Below are 23,931 nucleotides of genomic sequence, written 5' to 3' on the forward strand. Positions count from 1 at the left end.
TTTGAATCCAGAAGCAAAGTTAAGTTAGTGAAGTTTTGAACTTTGACAGACAGTGTTTCTGCTGGTAATAATGAATTATTAATAACAATAAGGCTTGATTTGAGGCGGATTTTGAGTTTATTAAAAATAAGCCAACGGAATCACGAAGCCAGGGTTAAAAGGTAGAAACCAGTAGTGAGCCGGACAGAAATAAAAAAAGCTGGATACATTAATATGGAACGAAAACTTTATTTCAACAGGGGTCTGAAACCTCTGTGCCGAGAGCCTTTTCCCACCACATGATGATACATATACATGGTTCTCCATTTGGTATTCAAGGCACTTTAAGGGACTCTTTCCTACAATAAGTATAACACTAAGACAGTTGAGACAGTAAATGGTAAGAATCCATTATGGCTCAGTTAATGAATAACCAACAACGAAATGGAAGTGACATTTTGGTGACGGTGCATTGAAAAAAAGACTTCTTAGAGTGATGGTTCACCCAAATGTCTCACTCATTTTCTACTCATCCTCACGTAGACTAAGGGTTGGGATTATTTTCTGAGTAATCTGTGTCTTTTTGGACGAAGAAAATCTCCCAAAACATCCAAATACCTCCATACTGCTCGTCTGTAATGTCCCTCTTATCATGAAACCTCCATATGAGGATTGTTCCTAAAGAATGAAAAGTCCATATTTAAGCTCCAAGTGTCTCCCGTCTACAGTGGAAATATTTACCCCTAATTGTTTCCTGTCTATGTAGCATTTTAGCATATTAGCTTCTGCTACAAACAAACCTAAAATACTGACTTGTTTAATTATTTTTCTGAACAATTCCTCTCGTCAAAGGCTACAATACAAGATGGACGTTACAGACGAGCAGTATGGAGGTATTTGGATGTTTTTAAGTGTCTTTTTGGCCAAACCAAAGTAAGCCTCAGTCACGACTAAATGAACATATATATCTTTACCTGCAACTGCAAAGAGACCAAGATTACTCTGAAAATAATCCCAACCTTTAGTCGATTTTAGGGTGTGTAGAAAATGAGTGAATTATATTTGAATTGTTGGCGAACCATCACTTCAGTCTTCAGTCTCAACAAGAATTTACATCTGGTGACCCCGTGGTCAACTGAGCCCGAGACCCCTGATTAATACCTTCGGAAAATTCATTACGTACGCAGCAGTCAAAAGAGCTTTAATGTGGAAAAATGACCAGATTTTCTCGTTTGACTCTGATGATGAACATCGAACAAGCCGGTCGGGAATGGAAATCATTAGCTATTCACACAATTCAAGGTAGACGTACAAAAGGCAGACCAGCTCTAACCGCACTCTAACCAAAAAATGAATTCAAGGTGAAAACATGATTGAATAACTAGCTCAGAAACTTCATCAGAGAAAACCGTACAAGGACAAATGAGGAGAACCATAACCTGAGTGGTTCAGAGGGACATTTGCACATTTCAATATCCTTTTGGGAAAGGGATTAACACTTGAACCTCGGCGAGCAGAGACACTAATAAGTCCGCCAGCCAGACGCCCGTTTCCCTCACCAGACCTCTTATAAAAATTACTTCCTGGAACGTGATGTGCGTGCATCTGTTCCCTCTGCTCTCTGTGAAAGGTAATAAAAGTGGAAAACCAAATTGCATTACTTAATATGGGCCCGTCCAGCGGGAACAAGTTATTTGACAAGCAGCAGATGTGTCCCTTTCGAACGTCTCCCTGGTTTACCGGCTCATCACGGCAGCAACCGTAAAAGAAGGAGACACTGTGGTGGGCAAGTCCTAGGAAATTAGGGTTTTGGATATGAACTGTCCTGCAGGAATATTGCTAATGAAGAGTATTTTGGCTTAAACTACTACCAAAAATCTTCTCCTCTTGTTAGTTTCTTGTCGTTTTCAATCAAGCTTTTCTAAACCATCAAGTCTCCCTAGTTTTTCTAGCCATGCCGGAGACATTATTGATTGATTATACCACAAATCTTTTATACCACAAATCTATTATAGATTATATATATATATATATATATATATATATTATATTATAGATATACCACTAAATCTATATATCATATCTATTCTGGTCTGAAAATGTTTGTTGTATATGTGGGGATAAGTTATTTATTTGCTTCTACTTTAAAAGGCGAGGAGCAACTTGATAAGGAGGGGACAGTAAAACGTAAACAAGTGTTATCTTGAACATTTTTCGACAACGTGAACTGTACTATAATCTTACCTGGCCCAGTCAGAATGTCTCGGTTAATGCAGGTGTTGGACACAGAATCACAAACCATGGGGCACTGAAAAAGAAACAGAAATACACAATTTAGATACTAAAAACAATATATAAACGATATACTGTGAAAGTTTATGTGATTTCGTTTTTACAAGCTTTCTTTAATGGTGCAAAACAAAACATACAGTACTATTAACAAGCTACGCAATTAATGTATATTTCTATTACCAGAAAATGAGTCAAGTATAAACCATTATAAAGTACTAACTCACACCTAGTTCACTCTGAGCCAAACATACATATTGATTATTAACAGGAAATAAAGAGATGGCAATATATTCATACTTTATTCACAAGTATTTGACAGTTATAACATGAAAAATGTATTTTTCGCCCGGAGGACAGAATCCTAATATATCCTTGATATTGCAAAGAACTATTTTTTTTTAAGACTCTCTATTTTGGATCAATGTTTGTGTTTTAAATATGATCCGACACCCCTTGTGGTGATGTCAAGGATAAGTAGGCCGCTGCTGATAAAAAATACATGCAACATTCATTTTGCATTAGGTGGCACATCAAACCAGAGGCAGGGGAGGCTGATAGGTCAATGACGGTCTCTCTTACAATGCTCACCCGTCGAAACGTAGATCAGATTCAGAGCGATCAGCCTTTTCATTCAGCCACAAAACATGACAGCGCGGTAACATCACATTCTACTTCACAACGTCATTCTGAAATGAACATTCTTTGAATAGAAAATGTGATTTTAACTCTCTAAAGTGAAAATAACGAGAGGAGACGACAGAAGTTAAAATTAAAATGTACGATTTTGGTACAAGTTGTTCAACATTTTGCTGATTATTCTGACTATTGTTCTTTCTCCATAGAAAACACAGTTGTTGTAACCTGATGAAAGGTTGAATGGGTCAGTTGGAGTGAGACATTTACTGAGTAAAAGTTGGAAAACTGTTACATCAGGGGTGTCAGAGTCAGTCCCAGAAGTTGCTAAAAAAAAGTCCAACTTGCCAGCAGAGAAAACGATTTTACGGGTAAGAAAAAGAGTCTAAACAGAGTGCAACTGAATAAATCATCTCCGTGCCAAAATACACAAACTGTTCTCCTTCACCAGCGACTCTGCCTCATAATGCAAAAGAACAAACATCTGCCATCATATTCCCATTCCACCGGATTTTTACCCCCCAAAAATATCTGACAAGCTAAAGCTTGACATTTGCTTTGGCAAACTTTTAATCGTGTTTAATATTAATATTATTGAATGGCCACTTACTATTACTAAGTGGACTGTATTTGTCAGCTTCATCACAAAACTCAAAGTACTTTTATTTGCTCTACTATAAATGTAATCTTATATACATTTTAGAATTCTAATACTTTTTGTTTTTGACAAACAACTTGTTATATTAATGCACAACTAATGTCAAACTCCAACTCTCCTGACTCACTTACACGTTTCAAATGTCCAAGTCTTTCTATCCAAGATGCATTAAATCTCTCATCATGACCATTATTTAAACGTATTACTTTATAAAGTTCTCCCCCGTCTGAAATCCCAGCGAACGAGAGGTTACAAGAGCGGAGTCCATTATGACGTAATAATGGCTTCACTCCTCCTCCAGCCAGCTGTTATCACGCCCCGCTTTGTTTATACAACGAGTCCCTTGGAGGTGGAGACTACAGGGATTGATGACACAGGGTGACAAACCTCAATGCTTGACCAATCACAGCAGAGTGGGGGTGTGGTTACGGTAAACGAGATGGCGCCTGTGACTGGCAATGCCAAGGATCGTCTACTGCTGTTTAAGTAAGTGTTTAAATGAGCACAAAAATGTGTAAAAACACTTTTTTAACTATGTATTGTTTTTGATTGTCAAAGCGCTTTGTGACCCTGTTCTGAGAAAGGAGCTCTTCAAATAATAATTTCTTATTTACTCCGAAAAAGCCAAAGATTTTCATCAATAGAAAGTGTTTTCAGTGGGCGGGGTTTAAGGACATTTTCTAATGTAAATATTTCAATAAAAAGAGAGTTTTGTACAAACAGACTCATCCTGATGATACAATAGAGTCCAACATCTATTTAATACACACATTAGTTGACCTTTAAACAATTTTGTTGTCCTTCATGATAGTTTTCTTCGCGTCACATGATCTTAAACTAAAATGAATTTGATGATTTGGGTCAAACAGCTGTTCAACGACAGACGACTGTGAAACAGATTCAATCCAAAGTTAACGCCGGGGTCGATGATGGGCTGCACAAGAGCCCACAAAAGAGCAACATATCCTGGGGACACCACAGGAATAGGACCAACTCTCCGGCTCCATAACATCCACTCCTTCGAACATCCCGTACAAGTGCCTCTCGTGTGAGCCCCAGCTGACGTTTGTCACATCCCTGGTCGAGCACCGCTGCCTCACATTCATGTGTGCAGTGCTAACGCAAACACACGCCAGGGAAACATTCATCAGGCCGCCGCTGGCAGATTGTCAGTGACAGTTCGGAGCTTGGCAGGGATCCTCCCTTCATCCGTGACTGGGTGGGCAGAACAAACGCCAGTCAGCCATGCAGAAGGCCCGGGTCAATTATATAAGACAGGGATACGCGCTAGTGTGTGCAGATTTGCAGAGTTCAATTCAGCACTAGAAGTACATGTAGTGAAGCTGATGCTGCGCATAACCTTCGTGGACGAGACTTTACTATTTGTTGAGCTACTGAAAAGAAAACGTTGTTGTCCACTACATATACATGCTAATGCAAAAGTAATCGACTTTCAAACAAGAAAATCTTATCTTTAAATCTTTCCATCCATCCATCTATCCATCCATCTTTCCACCCATCTATCCCTCATCCATCCATCCATCTATCTTTTCATCCATCCATCCACCCATCCATCCATTTATCCATCCATCTTACTATCCACCCATCCATCCATTTATCCATCCATCTAACTATCCACCCATCCATCCATCTATCCACCCATCCATCCATCTATCCAACTATCCACCCATCCACCTATCGATTCCATCCATTCATTCATCTATCCAACTATCCACCCATCCACCTATCGATTCCATCCACCCATCCACCTATCGATTCCATCCATTCATTCATCTATCCAACTATCCACCCATCCATCTATCGATTCCATCCATTCATTCATTTATCCATCCATCCATCCATCCATCCATCCATCCATCCATCCATCCATCCATCCATCCATCCATCCATCCACCCACCCACCCACATATCTATCCATCCATCCATCCATCCATCCATCCATCCATCCATCCATCTTTATATCTATCCATCCATCCATCTATCCATCCACCCACTAGGGGCACAATGTGTTTGCCAAGTTTTCTATATTCCATTGTTATCTGTAGGTAGTGAAGGGTTGATGAATCTTCATGAAGCCTCATTTTCTATGGCAAGTAGGTGGCTCTCTTGGCTTAAAAATGAAAAAGGGTTTCATTAACATAGCAGCTTAAATGAAATTTAGTTTATACAGGAAGAAGTGGGTTCTGAAAATAAAGACAATGCTTCATGAAGCCTCATCGATAGTGCAGCTAGAGCAGACTGGATCCAAGCTTTCTCCTCAGAGAACTAGTCCAGGCATGAAGCGCTTGTGTAAATCCAGATCATGCTGGATGGATTATCATTCTGTAAATACCTAAAGGCCATACACTTCCACAACTCCACCCGATGTTTTTTCTTAACCCCAAAGAAGCATCAATCATGAAAATGACTTTCCACTTGGCTAGTTGTAGGCCGACCACAGAAACCCCGGAACAACCACCACAGCAAGAAAATACAACAAGTATATAAAAAAAGGAGAAGAATAAAAGGTACTACATACAACTTCATTTCTGCCGAGTAAGCAGCCCATTCAGATGACAGATCTCCAGCTTACTGTCAAAGGGAAGAGGGAGGGCAGACCTTTCCTCCCTTGTCAGTGTTTAAGCTTAGGTAAGTAGAATGTATTGTATGAGATTAGAGCGGAACAAAGTCGCCCTTAAAACACCTATATATATCTTTTACGGATTAGACACAGGCCACGCAAATCACTCAACATGTCAATCAAGAGCAGGTCTGCACAGCATTTGGGATTTGAACCATTTGATATTTGACAGGGCCATGAAAAAAGGTGCCAATCAAACGTAGACATATGTAGAACTGTAGAAAACACACATTGGCCTGATCCATATGGCTTAATCTGACTCGAGGCCCAAGTCGTCACCATAATCCTAGTATTAGCACGAGATCTGGTTGGTTGTTTTACCTTCTGTGAGGGGACCTCAGAGGAGATGTGATCAAACTCTTCCACCTCTCCCATTTTCAGGCGATTCACCACAACCGTCGCTAAAGTGCAAACACCATCAGGTGACCTGTGGACAGAAGAAAAGAACGTTTTAAAAAAAAACAACCTTGTTTTACATAATTAAATACGTCTGAGATAAATCTCCAGTCTGATTTTAACAACAGGTCGTAACTGCATTCATTGGTTTGAAAACCAAAAAATGTCGAAACATCAACGTATCCTCTCGTCCTCAATCAGTTTTAAGATCTCATGGGATTTCATTGTTACTTTAGCTAATTAATTGCGACACAAAAATGAACACTGGGAATATTAGCACGCTCATTTTTACATTTAAAAATCGAATTATTTCATTTTAAACTCACTTTATTGAACTGTGAACTATAACATATAAACAGCGGTAAAAAAAAAACCCAGTCCTGTCCAATATCGATACACTATCATGAAAAATACCCCCTTTGTACACCGCTAAAACAAATACCCACATATACTGTAAGTTATTAATAGTTTCATTAAAACATATCAACTACTCATTGCAATATACTACAAACCAGGCACCAGCCCAGACACACTCCGTACATCAGGTATTCACACCAATGCGATACTAACATTTGAAACTACAATTAGAAAAGCACAAGAAGTTAACGATGGATTTAACATGCAAGTGAGCAACACGTTTTTAAATGAGAAAAATTCATTAAACATCAGTAAAAGAACACACCGGTCGAACCTACGGTGACATCATGTTGCATCATGAGCCTTGAAAAGCTAATCTATACTTTGCACAATGAAATAAATATGGAGATTAGTTTGCTTGATTCAGCCTGAGGTGAGACAAAAGTCAAGAAAGAAAGAGAAACATGTTAAAATTAAAAAAACTTCAGTTCCGTTGAATAAACACTTATTCTACATCTCAAACTGAATCCATTTTGCAGGATTTATCACCTGTGCTTCGTAATATCTAACTCGGAGAAGCTTAATACTCTGAACATTAGCCAAGCATATTCCTGAACATGAGCACATTGTGAAAGTGCAAATGTGTTTGACTAGAAAAGTGGACTCGGCTGTCTTACTGCTGCAAAGTCGTTTAGAAAAATGGTCTACTCGCCAAAAACCATCGCACGCTCCGGTGGGAGCGTGATGGGGTTAGGCACACCGGATAACTATGTAAATTGCTATCTAATAAGCCATACTTTGTGTCCTGACAGACACCAAATTGATACTGCAGTTTTTCTTATCAGGGCCCCACACCAATCGCCTTTCCAATCATACAGCCATGATTAAAGGCTGATAGAAAATCAATAATATTGGCAGAAAGGCAGACGCTCTTAAATGAAGAAATATGGCTCTTGGACATTTTGCAGGCGAGTCTGATCACCTAACAGACCCATCCTTAATATGTTCAGTTCCACTCCAGCTAGTGCAAATGGCCGGTGCCAAGTGCCGGTAATGGTCTCGGGGATCTGGAGGGATGGATGACACACCTCAGACTGGGCCACAACAAGAAGGCAAGGATGGTTCAGCCACACGGAACTCATCAAGATCATTCTTTTTTGTTTTTGTTTCGGATTCTCCAAAGAAAAGGGGAACTGAGATATGGCTAAAGAAGCTTTTCTTGACTGGACAACTAAATTCGGCCATTTAGTCAGATGGCTTTACCTTTTTGTACTTATGCCGTCATGGCAAACCCAAGAACCAAATACAGCGTCTGACTTTTTTAGTATCAAAATCAGGTCGAAACCAGTCGAACATTCTCACAAGTTCGGCGTGAACACGTTGAAATTAGCGTCTACAAAGTGTGAAGCAAAAGGTTGAGGCTGTAATTGAGTGACAGTAATGGACAAGATTTAAAAAAAAAAGAAAAAAGTCACACTGAGCATCTCAGTGCTGGGACACCGAGATTTCAGTTAGAGCCCACAGCCGTCCCCAAGCTCTGAAAATAACATTGACTGCTTCATAAATCTAATTATTGGCTTTTGCCAGACACCTGTCAAAGTGTTTACTCCTCTCGCCTCTTTGTTCCCCCATTTCCTCGTGATGTCTCTCCGACTTGGCTCCTCTCGTCGACAGAGGACTCGGGCAGGAAAAAGTCACCCTGACTTTGAGCAAACAGCCACTGAATCCCACCAAGGATGGAGGGGATGGAGATTAACAAGTATTGCATTTAGTACGAGTTCCCCCCTCCGAGGTTAGCCGCTCGGTACACTCTGAAGATTGCTCGGCTTCATTCATCTAATGAAACTCTCCTTTTAGAGCACACGGGGGAGAAACTTGTTGTTTTTTAAGTCTCTGATTCATGTCTCAGCCAAACACCAACATCTGCTTTAATATGAACTCTGTTCATCGTTGTGGATTAAGATGTGGCCGCTGTGCAGCGTATTTCAGAAGAATAAATGTTTTTAATTTAGCTTCCCCTTTGTTGCTAGATCGTGTTTTAATATTTACTTCTCCCTCAGCAGCGCAGGAGCTAGAATCAAAGACAAGGTGCCGCACACTAAGTATGTAAAAGGATTAAAAACTTGTGACTGTAATGAATTATTTCATTCATTTTGGTGACTATGCTCTACTGGCTTCTCGGCCCAGCTCTTCCCAGGCGGGCGAATCCGAGGCGTTCCAGGTGAGAGAGTTTCCCCGGCTTTTATCTCTGGTAGATTCATCTTTATATTGGGACCTTTGTCTTTTAAATCATATGTCTTTTCACGAGATTGGTGCAGCACAAACTATTAGCCATGAGCCAGAACCAAAGATACTTAAACTACCCTACTAGGGGCAGGATCTCCAACCCGGAGAAAGCACCATGGACTCAGATTTGGAGGTGATGGATTTTATCGCCGCAGCTCCACAAAAGGTTGTGAACCATGAAGTTACGGATGTCACAGTCGGATGAAGCCAATAGGAACACATCATCTGCAAATGTGGTGACCCAATATTGGTACCACCCAACTGGACCCCTTTCACGAGCCTTGGTTGCCACTAAACGTTCCTAAACATAATGTACATAAAAAGTAATGAACAGTTCCAGTGACGAAGAGCAGCCATGGCTCACTTCAACCCTTGCATCAAGCTCTGGCAGCGGTCCTATCTGACAAAGGAATCCAACTGGGTCAGGCGCCACCTCAAAGTCCACAAAGTACTTGTAGGCTGGTCGTCCATATACCCTTAGAGAACCTGCGGGGGGTGTTATTTCGAAGAGCATAAAACGTGGTTGTCATCACAAATAAGATGTTGGTCAAAGTCAGTTTCCTCATTAAAATTAATTGAAATGGCATTAATGCGTTCCGGTGGCACTATTGTTTCAAAATGAATAAACCTTTTGTCTCCTCTTTAGTTGGTGTGCAGCTTATACAATAACAAAGTCGAACCCTGAACACACACACACACGTCACAAAGTAATTGTGCGTGGGTGTAAATCAGTGTTTAAGTTGACAAAGAACACCATCGCACTCCCTCCGCCTCCATCCTCTTCCCTTCCCCGTCTGTCGGAATTGGCTTGGAAGAAAATACGCAGCTTGCTCTTCGCCTGCGAGCCCATCCTTTTAATACTAATTGGCTCGGCGGCTCCTTTATGACAACACTTCATCAGACAGCTTTGTTAAAGTGACAAAAATAATGTGGCTAAAGTGTCTACTGTGAATTTGGGACACTTTAAAAAACAATTAGTTCAGAGGGTTCGATTGCACATCCGCCAATTATTTCCCCCTTAAAAGCCTCCGGGATCTATTGAAGCTGTACCTTGATGGTCTCAGACGAGCCGTTTACACGAGCGACGATCATCTCGACTGATTTGTTCCGCTGAGAGTATGTATTGTTTCGGTACAAATCTTTTATTGACAGGCAAATGATTACTAGCAAAACGGATGTTGCCATTTTTATTCAATCTGCTCACAAAAACGGTTGCTCTCGGTTTCAGACCCACCTTTGCTGAAGAATCTTCAGCTTTCAGCAGGTATTTTAATGAAACCCCCACCATGTTTAAGGCAACAGTGCCATATACTGTGCTTGGAAAATAAGGCTTTGTGAAGCGTCACCAGTACTTAGCCATTTACTTCTTATTAAGTTACTTGTGTAGTAATTCAATCAAAGACGTCTGCTCCCTCATAGTGGTAGAAGATGGATGTGTGGATTTAGATGGAAAAAGTGGAAAAAACCTGGGTTGGAAGGAAGTCATAAAAGGGTTCTTTTTTAAATGAAAAAACTGCCCTTCAACTTGTTAATACTATGAAAGCTGATGAAATTTAAGAAGAAAAATGCCTGTCATGCCAGATGCACAACCATTACCACTTTTTTTCTTTAATTAAACCATTAAAATGTAGAGTAGAAAGAAACATTTATTTGATTGTGCTCAGGTTTATGTGTAAATTATTTTTATTGTTTCATTACTGTGTTGATTGTGGTGTAAGCAAAGTTTATTTTTGGGCTTTCTTAAACAAGAATTACTCTCTCCAATGAAAAACAATGATGAATAAATACATCAAAATTCATTTTAAATGTTCAACACAACTTTGATGAAGATCAAATGAGGCACTCTAACCCTGAAGTAAGACAACAAGGATGGAAACAGCGGTAAGCAGTTGCTCAGATCTGTAATAACTATATTAAATATCTTCGATGAGCAGCTGTCTCTGTCTTCGCCTCACTCACTCTGCGAATCAATGAAACACACAATAGCGATCACGAGGATTATAATTACATTCCGACATCTGCTGCAGCTTTTCAGACCAACGGTGAAGACACTTAGTGCACAAGCGTGTTGATCCATCCGTATGTCCATCTAATATCTATCACTTCCACAAATTCTTGTGTGATTTTCAAGACTTAAAAGAAAATATCCATGTCTCGTCGTCTGCTGAGATAATAACGATCGACTCGGCGGGTTCGGTTCAGACGGACGAGATGAGCGACGACTTAAATGATTGTTTCTGTGGTGTGTAAAACATTCGCTGATATTTCTGGAAGACACATGGCTTCACTACTCTCTGCTCACGGTGGGAGGCGAGCGTTCTCTGAGTCAGGTTGATTTTTAATTAGACTTGCAAGCTCTCTCTCTATCGGAGACTTTTATTCTGATTCTATTTCAAGTTCTGCCACATCTGAGGAACCTGGCAACATCAGTGGCAGACATAAGGCGTCTTTAGGAGATGCTTAAAAGGAGCAACTTTAGAGCCGAGATGTTTAAAAGTAACACGCGTCCACGGAACGGAGGCTTTTGAATCCAAAACTAGACGTGTGAAGATGAAGACAAGATAGTCGCCAAACCCCCAAATCTCGCCCTCAAACATTTTACTTTTATGGTTGCAATGAAAGCTGCCAAATGTGCCGACATAACAGGCTGCTTCTCCCACCACGAGATCAAACTGAAGCCCTCTAGTCATGTCTCCATTTCATTTTCTACTTGCCATATTCACCTTTATTACACAGGAAATTACGCTGTAGTGATTCCTAACGTCTACTGTTCTCGTATAAAAACTATTTTTAATCGTTACACATCACATATTTGCTTCTTTTTGAAAGCGGACTTAAGCTCCAGACTTCAACTAGTAAGTTGGACATCTCCCAGAATGCATTGGCTGTAGCATATGATGGACATGTCATGTGACCAGCTTGACTAATTACTGGAAAACAATCAGTGACAAAAGGATGTTTTTCACAATCAAGGAGCTGGATTGTCTTAATTGCATTTCAGTGGACGCCAAAACACAAATGACAAAATATATTTCCCCAGCAATACCACATATAACTCTAACATATACTGTGGGTTGGATCCCTGTCATTTCTATTTTTTATCAATTTAAAATAATATTGTTGTAGTGTATTTCATGTCGTTTATTCAATATGTTTTGATCAAATATTAGTTTCTAATACTAAACAAAGCAGATTCAGAGTTAAAAAGTTAACTAAAAAATAACGTTGGCTTGGATATAACAGATGAAGAATTATAATAATAAAAAATAACATGAGGTTCAGAGTATAGACGATTCTGCTGATCTATACCCATATTATTATTATTGTACTTTTTTTTTTTTTTACAGTATATTCTAATAATTCCAAAAAATTTTTGGGGCATTAGAAATAATTTGGTAGCAGCTTTGGAACTTACTCTCACAACATACTAGTGCTGGACTGATCCAGTCCACTAGATCTGGGGTCGCCAACCTTTTTCAAACACGGACCGGTTTAAAGTGTGTATTATATTCAGGGACTGACCTTCATTTAAAAACATATTCCCATTTCTTTTTCGGGGAAACTTGACTGAAGCGTCCACCTGTGGTCGAGCATCTTTCTTTCAAAATAAAACACCTTCAAGATGGTGATAATCAATAGAACAAAGTTTTTTTTTTTTCTTTCTTTACAGCCTGGTAACAAATGTTGCATGGACTGGTATCGTATGGTAGTGATGGTCTGATGAAGCTTCATGAAGCAGAGTCATTATTTTAAGAGTCCACTAGATGGCGGTCTAAGCATCATTTTCTTTTCTTTTGAACAACCGTTCTAATAAATCATCCATTTTAAATTGATGGCGCCACCTACTGACCTCTAACCAACATGACACTGCTTCATGAAGCTTCATCAACGGAATTTTGTAACCAAAAGACGGGATGAATGAGTCGTGGATTAACAAAAATGTAGTTTCTCGTCTCTTTATTCTAAAACAAACATCCGTATTTTTTGTAATTTTGCTAAAAGACAGATTAGTGGCAAAGATGAAATGATGATTTGTAGATTATTTGCTTAAAAAAATTGGATTTCCAAATGTTTTTTTAAGTGGATTCATTGCACGAGGTGTCTCTGAAACTGACCTCCATTCTCATGTCAGGGTCAAGACTATGACCACAGGCTGGAGCGTACAGATGAGCAAGCATTCTCCACAGTGACTTGATGTTTGAAAGATGACTCACTCAGGGGCAGAACTCAGAGCAGCCTGAGATAAAAAACACACACACACACACACACACACACACACACACACACACACACACACACACACACACACACACACACACACACACACACACACACACACACACACACACACACACACACACACACACACACACACACACACACACACACAGCGCTTCACTCAGTGCATGAGCCCAGGGATGTCTTCCTCTCCCTCGGCCGTACATGCAAACTTCAAATGTGAGACGTCCATCTCCAGCAAACATTGGAACATCTCGCCACCTGCAGGTCCGCATCCACAGATCGTTGGCGTTCGGTCCCGAAAAAAAAAAAACACTGGACGAAGATCTGCTCGTGGGTTTGCGAAGATGAAAGCAATTACAAACTGACACCAGTGGTAACCGCAACGTTTTCCTTTGTGTGAATTCCGGAGCCTTTGGGTGGGAGCGGGTTCATCACGAACTTCAAAGCAGCAATTGCTGCGTGGCCTAGAGGCGCTTTCCTCCGCGGGGGGGCGGGGAGCATCCGAGGGAGGAAAACACCTGACCAAAACAGAAAGGAAGAAAAATAACATCGACTTTTTTTTTTCTGCTCACAGGCAGCTTTTTAAAACTCCCGACTATAGTCGAGCAGAAACACACAGCGGGGACTGGAAAAGTGGTTTAGCCATTAGTTTGGGATTTCACCGCTCGGCGTAGAAATCTCTTCAGCTTCAACCTCCATGTTGTTTCTGCTGCTGAAGTGATGATGAAACGGGATCCAACACGGGTGAACAAGACCCCGAGGCTGGCGCTGGACTTGAGAACGACAGCGTGGCCTACATCGGAGTGAACGGGTCAGCTAAATATAGTGACTATTCTCCAGGTGTTGAGACGGACGAGGGATCAAAACGGACAGCAGCCGTCTCTACGCCGCGCATTTTCACGGGTGATTAATGACCTCATCTCGAGGGTTGCTCGTAAGTGCACGTTTTACAACAGAAGAATTGACTCGATCGATGAGACATTGTTCGTAGTGCTGGCGAGAGTCACCCCCGGGGGGAGGCCTTGCTCAGCAGCCCTGTCTTTCTTACCGTCCCTGATCTGTCTTACTCACCTGATCCGTCTTACTCACCTGATAAACACTTGCTAAAAACAATAGTTTCTCAAGCAGACAAGCATTACACATTACAATCTATGATCATAAATGTGACGGGATATTGGACAAACCATCTTGGACTTGGCCGTCTCTGAACTCGGCTGTCAATCCCAAATTCATGACCTTCAAACTCAGGGCTGGTGGTCGACTCCTGGCACAGTCGTGGTGTGTAATGAAGCCCCAAAGGAAATGTCTTATGTCTATGTCTGTTCTGATGCACTGGTCTTCAACCACCAGGCCCGAGGCCCGGTACTTATGCAGGCGTTTGTCATCAGGCAGAACCAAAAGAAAAACACATAAAATATCTGCTGGATTGATTAGGATGTTTAATTTTGATAGAAAATGTCATAAATTAAAAAAAAAAAAATGAAACTATCGTCTGCTGTGATCTGGAAACCCAAATTCCCGAAAGAAGATCTCCAGAGGAATTAATAAAGTATATCTATCCATCCATCCATCTCCTTTCACTGAAGTAGTATTTGATTGTGACTCTTGACACGTCAAGCCTCTCGTTTCCGGCAGAAAAAATAATCCCGTAAAATAGAGGAAATGAGAAAAACTCTATTTGAGACCATCTTGTTACAGTCCAACGTTTTTGCTGATTCGGCATTATGTTGAGATTTCTTTCATGAAATTAAAGTTGTTGGCATCGTTGTTCTATTTTATTTTTCAGGTTTTTTAACTGAATTTTTGTCTGTGAAAATAACGGCGACATTGAACTGGTTCTTGGGGGGGGGGGGGGGGACGCAAATATCTATACGTTTTAAATATCTAAGAACAAAAATAAATAACTGGCTTGAATGAAAAGGTAACAAATCTATTTTCGGAGCATTCAGTTTGTATAGTTCACTCGTAACCACCACCACCTGAAATCTCGGGCCAACGCCCCGCTTTGTTTGCACAACGAGTCCCTTTGAGGTGGAGACTTCCGGGATTGATGACACCCTGGTGACAAAACTCAATGTTTGACCAATCACAGCAGAGAGGGTGTGGTTATGGTGAACAAGATTTCATCTCCAGCAAAATGTTTTCAGCGGGCGGGGCTTAAGATAATTTTCTAATGTGAATATTACAATAAAAAGAGAGTTTTGTACAAACGGATGTTACAATATTTCAGACACACTTATATCCACAACTTTATTTGACCTTTAACACAGAATTAAAACTAATTTTAATCTAAATTCAGCCTCGAAAAACTAGTATCCGAATTCAATTCTGGAAGTTATTGAGCTCCACTAACCATTAGAGTGCCTCTGATAACACAGGTCGATGAACCTAACCAGTAATCAATCCTTAACTCTTTCACAGGCGCTTTCATTGAAGCGACGCCAGCCGATCCGACACAGATCCAACGCGACTCACAACGAAAGACACAATTATCTACACTAATAGATAGAGGCTGATAGAAAAGAGCAAAAAAGGAAGCGTCTCTCTCTCGGCAGCAGCTGTTTCTTCCCGACATCAATACCAAAACCGCTACCTGCGGAACCACACGGGGGGATACTGTCAAATTGATCTATGTTGAACCTCTAAACAAGCTCGTAGATCTAAGCCACGAGGAATAGAAGGGATCATTAACAACCTCCGGGGAGGATGTGCTAACAAGCCTTTATTTGTTTCTCCGAAACAGATTTCATTAGGAGATTGAAGCAAAGCAGCGAACGTGTGCGAGCGAGCGACGGCAAGCGTACACGTGGGAGTATGAAGGATCATAATGTGAAGGAGAAAACTATCCCAAGAAGACGGCGACAACTGAGCGGAAAATAATTCCGTGACTCTTGAAGTGACAGATGCGACAAATTAGAAGCAGAAACATGATTGTTTACTTGTACGCGATGAAACGTGTGGTTGAAATTGTTGAAGTGGTTTTTTTTCTTTTTTTTAAATCACCTGCACAAACCTCTCACTTTGGTCAAAGTTAAAAGGCGGCTCTTGACATGCTGTCACTTTTTGGACGTTTCATTTATATCCACCGACAGCTCCGTTTCCCTCGATTAGAATATTTCCAGGCCGCCGCCTTCGTTGTTGTCGAGGAAACAGTTGACGGAGGGACAATAACCTGGGAGATACAAACTCCACATAGAGAAGATGAAAGAATTCAAAAATTCAAATGTCGTTTTCTACTCACCCTCATGTCAACTAAGGGTTGGGATTATTTTCACAGTCATTTGTTCCTTCTTGACCTTTGAAGTTTATACTTTATTAAATATTGTTTTGATTGTTTAAGCGCTTTGTGACCCTGGTTTGGAAAAGCGCTATATAAATAAAAATTACTCACTTACTTACTTACTTTTTAAAGGTATAGTCAAAGGTGTTTGTTCATTTTAATGTAGCGACTGGAGCTCGGGTGTCTTCGTCTTCTTCTAAGCCCAAAAAGACAAAACATCTAAATACCTCCTTACTGCTCGTCTGTAACGTCCATCTTGTACTGAAGATATAAACTGGAAGTACTCCAGTGCTGTGTCTCAAATCGCATACTACTCTTAGTATACTAGAAGTTAGTATGCATCAGTTTAGAGTATGTACTAACTAGTACGCAAATCCTCCACAGATAGTATGTCTCAAATTAAACTCTGCTGCTACACACTAACAGGAAATGACGCGACAGCTTCTTCTTCTACTTCTATTTAACGATGGTTGCAACCAGCTGTTTGAACGCTAGCGACACCTGCTGGCAGCACGTTTTGCAAGTTTGGAAAAAGAAATAAAGAAAAAATGTGAGAATCGAAATATTCACGAGATATTTAAGCTGGTATCAGCACCGAAGACGTGTCATCCTTCTACTGCTGCTGAAAATACACCTGTAAGTATATGAATATATATATGTATATATATATATGACGTAACTTCCTTTTACAACATCATTAAGATGGCAGCTGTTCAGGGTAGATAGTGTCCATCGAACCATGCTCAGTTTTGTGGGCGTGTTAGTATGCCAATTTAGTGTGCATGGCGCACTAAATTTCGCATACTAAGAATTGAGACGCACTAACGCACTAAAAATACTAACTTTGAGTACGCAAGTATGCAATTTGAGACACAGCACAGGTAATTATCATGAGCGCTTCCGGTTTATTACGCTTTTCATCCTTTAAACGTTTGCCCCAAACAAGCGTAAAATATCGACTTGTTCTAGTTTTTGCTGAACAATCCCCCATGTTGAGGATCTAAAACAAGAGAGACGTTGCACACGAGCAGTATGGAGGTGTTTTGATGGGGTTTTTTAAGCGTCATTTTGGAGGTTCTGAGGGTCATTTAAGCGAGTGCCAGTCAGTGGTAACTTCAATACTTGATGATAATGGAGGTAATAATATGTCATGTCTCCACATCAAGACAGAGTTTTTTTAAGGGAAAAATAAAGACATGGCATTCATTAAAACAGTTTTAGTGACCTTTGAAAAGTGTTGTGTACTTAACATTATCTGGTGCAAAAATACAGCAGGAACCACCGGCTGCATAATATATATACTCAAGGACTGCAAACGGCCACCGGGCGGTTTCTTTGGAGAAGAGTTCTTTAATTCATAAGAGACACGAACTGTAAAATAGAAAAGAGTTAATAGTGTGGAAATTTCACACTCTGAAAAAAATGTATTCATTAAGATGAACAGCGAGTGCAAATAGGGAATGTTAGCAGTTTTTACTTTTATAAAATGAAGGCTGAAGAATAAACGGTGGGATAATTGTGTTTGCTTCTCTTTTTAAAGGCAGCATTGGATAGTTAAGCTTCTAAGTGCTTCAGGAGGGAAGATGAATGTTTCTCTACAATATTCCTAATGGCCTCGTAAACAGGTAAAAACAGAGGAAACATAAAGTTTAGTCCTTTCTTAAATCTTAACGTTCTGAATATTACAACCGTTTATGCTTCATTAGAAATCAAAGAATTAATGAATAAATACCAACAGCCTGCGTTTTATCTCATTAACTGTCATCTGTTCAGAGCGATCCTTTTTACCCGAATCATGGAAATAATGGAAAAATAAACCACAATAAAAAAATCTCTTCGGGCTTCAAGTTTATTCAACAACACATCAGTTGCTTTTCAGGTAAAAAAAAGAAATAGTAATTGCTACAATTTTAGGCAAAATCGCTTCCTTCCTACTCACTTCAATCACACACCTGGGTTTTTTCAGGTTGTTGTTTTTTTCTTATAACATCTTAAATGGTAATGAAAAATAAAACAATTCTACTTATTGGTGACATCAGTCTCAATAGAAAAAAGTATTGTCTTCAAATTCAATAATTCACTACAACATTTACAAAAGTCCTTTAATAATAGCTTATGTTATAAGAATTAACTTTTTTTAAATCAGAGATGTAATAACACATTGGAGAGTTTATTTTCCAAACATGGATCGTGACTCTGTGAGAGGATTTAATTGACTGTACGGAAAGAACAAGTTTGAATCATGCACCTCAATAGAAGTGAGCACTGAGCAAGTCCAGGATATGGTTTTTAGCTCAAGGACATCAACTATTATCGTTTCATTCTGTTGTTTCGCATGCAAACTAGTGGCGGTAAATTCATATTCTGTGCCAAAAGCATTGGTGGTTTACTTTGCGTAGAGTTTTGTCTGATGTCGTGCCCGTTACTCCCCGTGGCAACATCCGTCCCTGCAGTGTAAACACCCCGTTTATCTTAATATGTGGCTCCGCCATCAAACAGGATTTAATCTGTTTCCTCCAGGTTGTGAAAACAATATTGTTTGATTGTCCGTCACACAGCCAGGTTCAGGCATGTTTGAAAAACTGTTTTAATCAGTCACACTTTTCCAGCTAATCCGTTTCCAGGTGAGTCGCATAGAAAGATAGTCTAATTCCTAAAGGGGACGTCTCTTGTTTTTATGCAATTCTCTTCTTTCTTCCAACCTAAATTTAGGTATCAGCTATTTTCGGTGCAGCAGAAGAACATTGTGAATGATGTTCAGGACAGAAAAGGCTGATTATCTTCTAAAATGGTGGACAAAAGTAGGGTAAATAAAAATATCTGCCTGTATATTTGTATTTTTCCAAATGATAAAATACGATTTTTCTTATCTAAACCATTTGAGAATCCTGTCCCATATGAAGCATTAAAAGTTGTTTTTGCCTGAACCATGACCGTCTTAAACTCCCATGTTTCCTGGGAATATTTATGGAGAAGGACGTCTTGGGTTGGGCTGCTGCACCTGCGATCCTTTAGAGAATTGCTGGTAGAAAACTGACGTTTCATAATACGTTTTATTTTTGGCCGCCTCTGTTGTATAAGTTGTCCTTTGTTTTCATATGACTCACGATTTATTATTATACAAACTATCCATTTGACATTTACTTTTGTATTTAAGGCTTCACTGTACAAGCGTTTGGAAGGACATAAGGGGTTACTGAGGGCTTCGATTGCGTGATAGAGTTACACAAAGTAGATAGTGTATAGTAGTGATAGTGTAACGCTCTCTTGTCGGGCAGATACCTGGGATTACATCTCCGTGGCCACTACTGCCACCTGCTGTCGTTCGATTGTGATGCACGATTTGTAGTTAAAATAAATTATAGGTGAAAATTAGCCTTGTCAAAAATACCCACACTTACAAAGTTAATACTGATCAAGATGCTCAAATAGATCGTGGACCTCTATTGTCTCAGGATTTTGTGTTTGTACAAAACTGTCTTTTCATTGAAATATTTACATTAGAAAATGATCTTAAGCTCCGCCCACTGAAAACACTTTGTTTTTCTGGAGCTGAAATCTTGTTTATCATAACCACACCCACTCTGCTGTGATTGGTCAAACATTAGCATTTCTCACAACACCTCACCTTTCCAAAAAGTCGCCACCTCCAAGGAACTTGTTGTATAAACAAAGCCGGGCATGATTACAGCTGGCTGGAGGCGGAGTGAAGCCATTATTTCGTCATCATGGACTCTCGTTACCTTTCGTTCGCTGAGATTTCAGACGGGGGAGAACTTTATAAAGTAATAAGTTCAAAACATGGTCATGACTATAATGAATGTAGGTTCATTTGTTTTTAGCCGTTAGCCGCAGCTAGCAGCCTTTAGCTCGCTCTTGTTTTCTTCTAACAAAGACTGGAACTGGAACTCTAGCACTGCTGTTTAAGAAAAAAAGATTCAACTTTTGAAATATTTGTACGATAAAATAATAAAACATTGTTAAAGTCGTGCCAAACTGTGTTGTGAATTAAATGTGGGTTCTTTATTTATTGGCACTAAATGAAAATATGATTGTTTATCATACAGATATTTACATTTTCATTTTCTGATTTTCATTTTTTTACAATTGATTATGTATCTCAGCTTCGGAGTCTACAAAGTTTATAGCAAAGACGGTTATTATAATACACATATCTCTTTGTTCACTAAGAATAAAATTCAGCCTCAAAAAAACTAGTATCAAAACATTCAATTCTGGAAGTTATTGAGCTCCACTAACCATTACAGTGCCTCTGATAACACAGGTTGATGAACCTAACCAGCAATCAATCCTTAACTCTTCATCAAATGAGCAGCTTCGGCTTCAAGTCTTGGCACTCAGAGAGCTTTTCTGAGCCACTGACTCACAAAACTTTTGAAATTCAAATTCAAATCGATGTGAAATCACAATAGAAAACAGAATTTCTCTTGAGCAACATGAAGTAACGTTGGTCTTTTTTTCACACATGCAGAGCTTCCCCCTAAAACACTGACAGACACTAACACAGGCAGTTCTTATGGTAACACAAAAGCCTGGTTGTTGCTCTTGGTGACAAATAGAAGAAGCTCCTTGAGATAATTTGAGTAGACCTGCTGCTGAAGAGATGATGTCTAACTCTTGCACGACCTTGACAACGCATGAGTATGTTGATATGGAAGCATCCACGTCAAAGATATCATCGTGTAAAGCTCAAATAAAAATAAAAAACCATTAGAGAAGCCGATGCTGAAAGATAAATGGATTCCACAGTTGATGGATGAATTCCTCCGCTCATCCGCTTCACGTGCACTTTCAAATTGCTCAATTGTTCACGAGTTAAGATTAAGCTAATTAAAATGTAATAGCCAACATCGCGTTACGCTCATCAAAATGCACGTCACAATTGAGAGACCTTCCGGAAGAACAGCGTTTGATGCGCGCTCATAATCCTCGCCTCCTCCCGCCTCCCGTTTTCTCATTAGTTTTCCGCTGACTTCCCTGCGGTGAATCAGCAATCAGTCATCCCTCCTTTTGGAACCGAGTCACAACTCATCCAGGAACCGCCTCGGTACTGTCAAGTGTGTTTTAGGTGATCTATGGATTTATTGACCGGCGCGTATGTTCCAGGTCTACAGTGTATCTGTAATTCCTTACGTCTGTGGGTGACTAAAGAGAAATCACTGTTTCCTTTTCAGATCCTCCCATCTTTGTTGTATTATATATCTATCTTAGATAACCACATTTACACATAATGGCATCTCTGAGTTGATGAAGCTTCAAGCAACGCACAGTAGACGACGCCCCCGTCCGGAAATATGATGAAAGATGCTCAAAGTTTATATTAAAAAAGACACATTTCAGTTTCTAATCAATGAACTCTTTTGTACTAATGTGTCTCTTTTCATTGAAATATTTACATTAACCCTTTTTTTTGCACCAGGGACCTACTTAATGACGGCATTATTTTCACGGACCGACCTACAGATAAAAACATCAAAAATATAAATGGCACAACCCACAAAAAAACAAACATTAAGAGAATAAAAAAAATGCATCTCAAAATAACTGCAGGAAGATGTTCACAATAGTTTATTTTCATGTCTTAACAAGAAGGATCTGTCTCGTCTACAGTTAATATAAAACTCTGCATCGAGAATTCGGACCCGCTCTAGTAGAAGAACTCACATTTCTCCGATCCTTGAAACTCTTCACTGGCTGCCAGTTTCTTTCATGATCAACTTCTGGTTCTTACTTTCTGATCTATTCATGGTCAGACTCCTCCTTACATCAGTGATCTGATCCAGCCTTACACCCCAGCTCGGGCTCTGAGGTCTGAGGTCAGAATCTACTGATGGTTCCTGAACACGGTTCAGAACCAAAGGAGAGAAATCCTTCCAGACTGTTGCTCCTAAGCTTTGGAACGATCTTCCTCTCTCTTTGCGCTTGAGTGAGTCTACCGACTCTTTCAAGAAACATCTGAAGACGTTTTTATTTGTTCAGGCTTTTCCTTGATTTTCTGGAACTCCTGTTGTGTTATCAGTTTTATCTTGATCTTTAAAGTATATATTTTATTGAATAACATATTGATTGTTTAAGCACTTTGTGACTTTGTTTTGGTCATTTTTAAAAATCATTTATTTCATTTTTCTCTGCTGCCAGAAAACAAATGCCACAGGGACCCGTTCCCTGGCCCGTTGCTTGAGGACCACTGCATTAAAAAATGTGTTTAAGCCCCGCCCACTTAAGATGGCCTTTCTCTGGAGATGAAATCTCGTGTATCATTTACAGACATCGCTCTGCTGTGATTGGTCAAGCATCGAGGTTCGTGGCCCTGCGTCATCGATCCAGGGATTTCTCCACCTCCAAGGGAATCGTTGTATAAACAAAGCGGTGGGTTATTCGGCCTGATTTCAGGTGGTGGTGGTTATAAGAAGACTCAACTATCTATGAACTATACAAATTATTATTCATTAAGTTCCATTTGAGCCAATTTTTTATTGATTTTTTTTTTCTTTATTATTTGGTTCTTAAAGTTCAATGTCGACATTACAGTATTTTCAAAGCATAAAGGACTGGGCTCTCGTAACCTCTCGTTCGCTGGGATTTCAAACGAGTGGGAACTTTATAAAGTAAGTTCAAAAGTCATGATGAGGGACTTACTGCATCTTGGAGAGGAAGACTTCAACATTTGAAACATGAGTCAGGCAGGAGAGATGGATTAAACATTAGTTAAAAAAAAGATTGGATTTTTATCTGACTGTAACATATTAAGTTAGTTGTTTCAGGCTAGTTTACTCAATAACTAAACCTGTAAAGTAGAGAAAACTCTCAATACATCACCAGTCCAGAGCCCTTTCAGCGTGATGGAGTTTTTTTTGCCGATTACACACTTTCCATTGTTGCTGTTTTTATCTAAAGTTTTGTCAGTGAACCAAAATCCGACATTAAACTGATTTATGGTGCAAAGAAAAAACCTCTGGGACCCCCGGCTTTAAAAAGATACAGGATCATTTTCGTCACCTAATGAAAAAGTAATCTTGGCTTCTGTTTCCATGAATACGCCGCTCAAAGTTCTTCCAAGTGGACCATAACCTCTTTAAAAAGAATCTGCTTTGTGAGCAAAAATAAACGGATGTTATTTTGATTGGTGTCCCCTCGGAGCCGAGC

General features: G+C 39.7%; 1 protein-coding gene across 6 annotated transcripts in view; it reads right to left on the bottom strand.

Moving 5' to 3' along the window:
* inpp4b (inositol polyphosphate-4-phosphatase type II B) overlaps positions 1-23,931 on the bottom strand; it is a 160,829-nt gene that overhangs the window by 51,420 nt on the left and 85,478 nt on the right. For all 6 annotated transcript variants that reach the window (XR_015713327.1, XM_087807638.1, XM_087807628.1 and 3 more), the window contains 2 exons: positions 6,525-6,630; positions 2,224-2,287 (listed from right to left, as the gene is read on the bottom strand). Coding sequence is in view for 5 of the 6 variants with exons in the window: in XM_087807638.1 (XP_087663764.1) it covers positions 2,224-2,287; positions 6,525-6,630 (170 nt within the window). In the remaining variant the exon portion in view is untranslated. The remainder of the gene's footprint in view (positions 1-2,223; positions 2,288-6,524; positions 6,631-23,931) is intronic.

Source organism: Callionymus lyra, chromosome 1 (genome assembly GCF_982586985.1).
Source record: "Callionymus lyra chromosome 1, fCalLyr1.hap1.1, whole genome shotgun sequence".
NCBI classification, from domain to species: domain Eukaryota; kingdom Metazoa; phylum Chordata; class Actinopteri; order Syngnathiformes; family Callionymidae; genus Callionymus; species Callionymus lyra.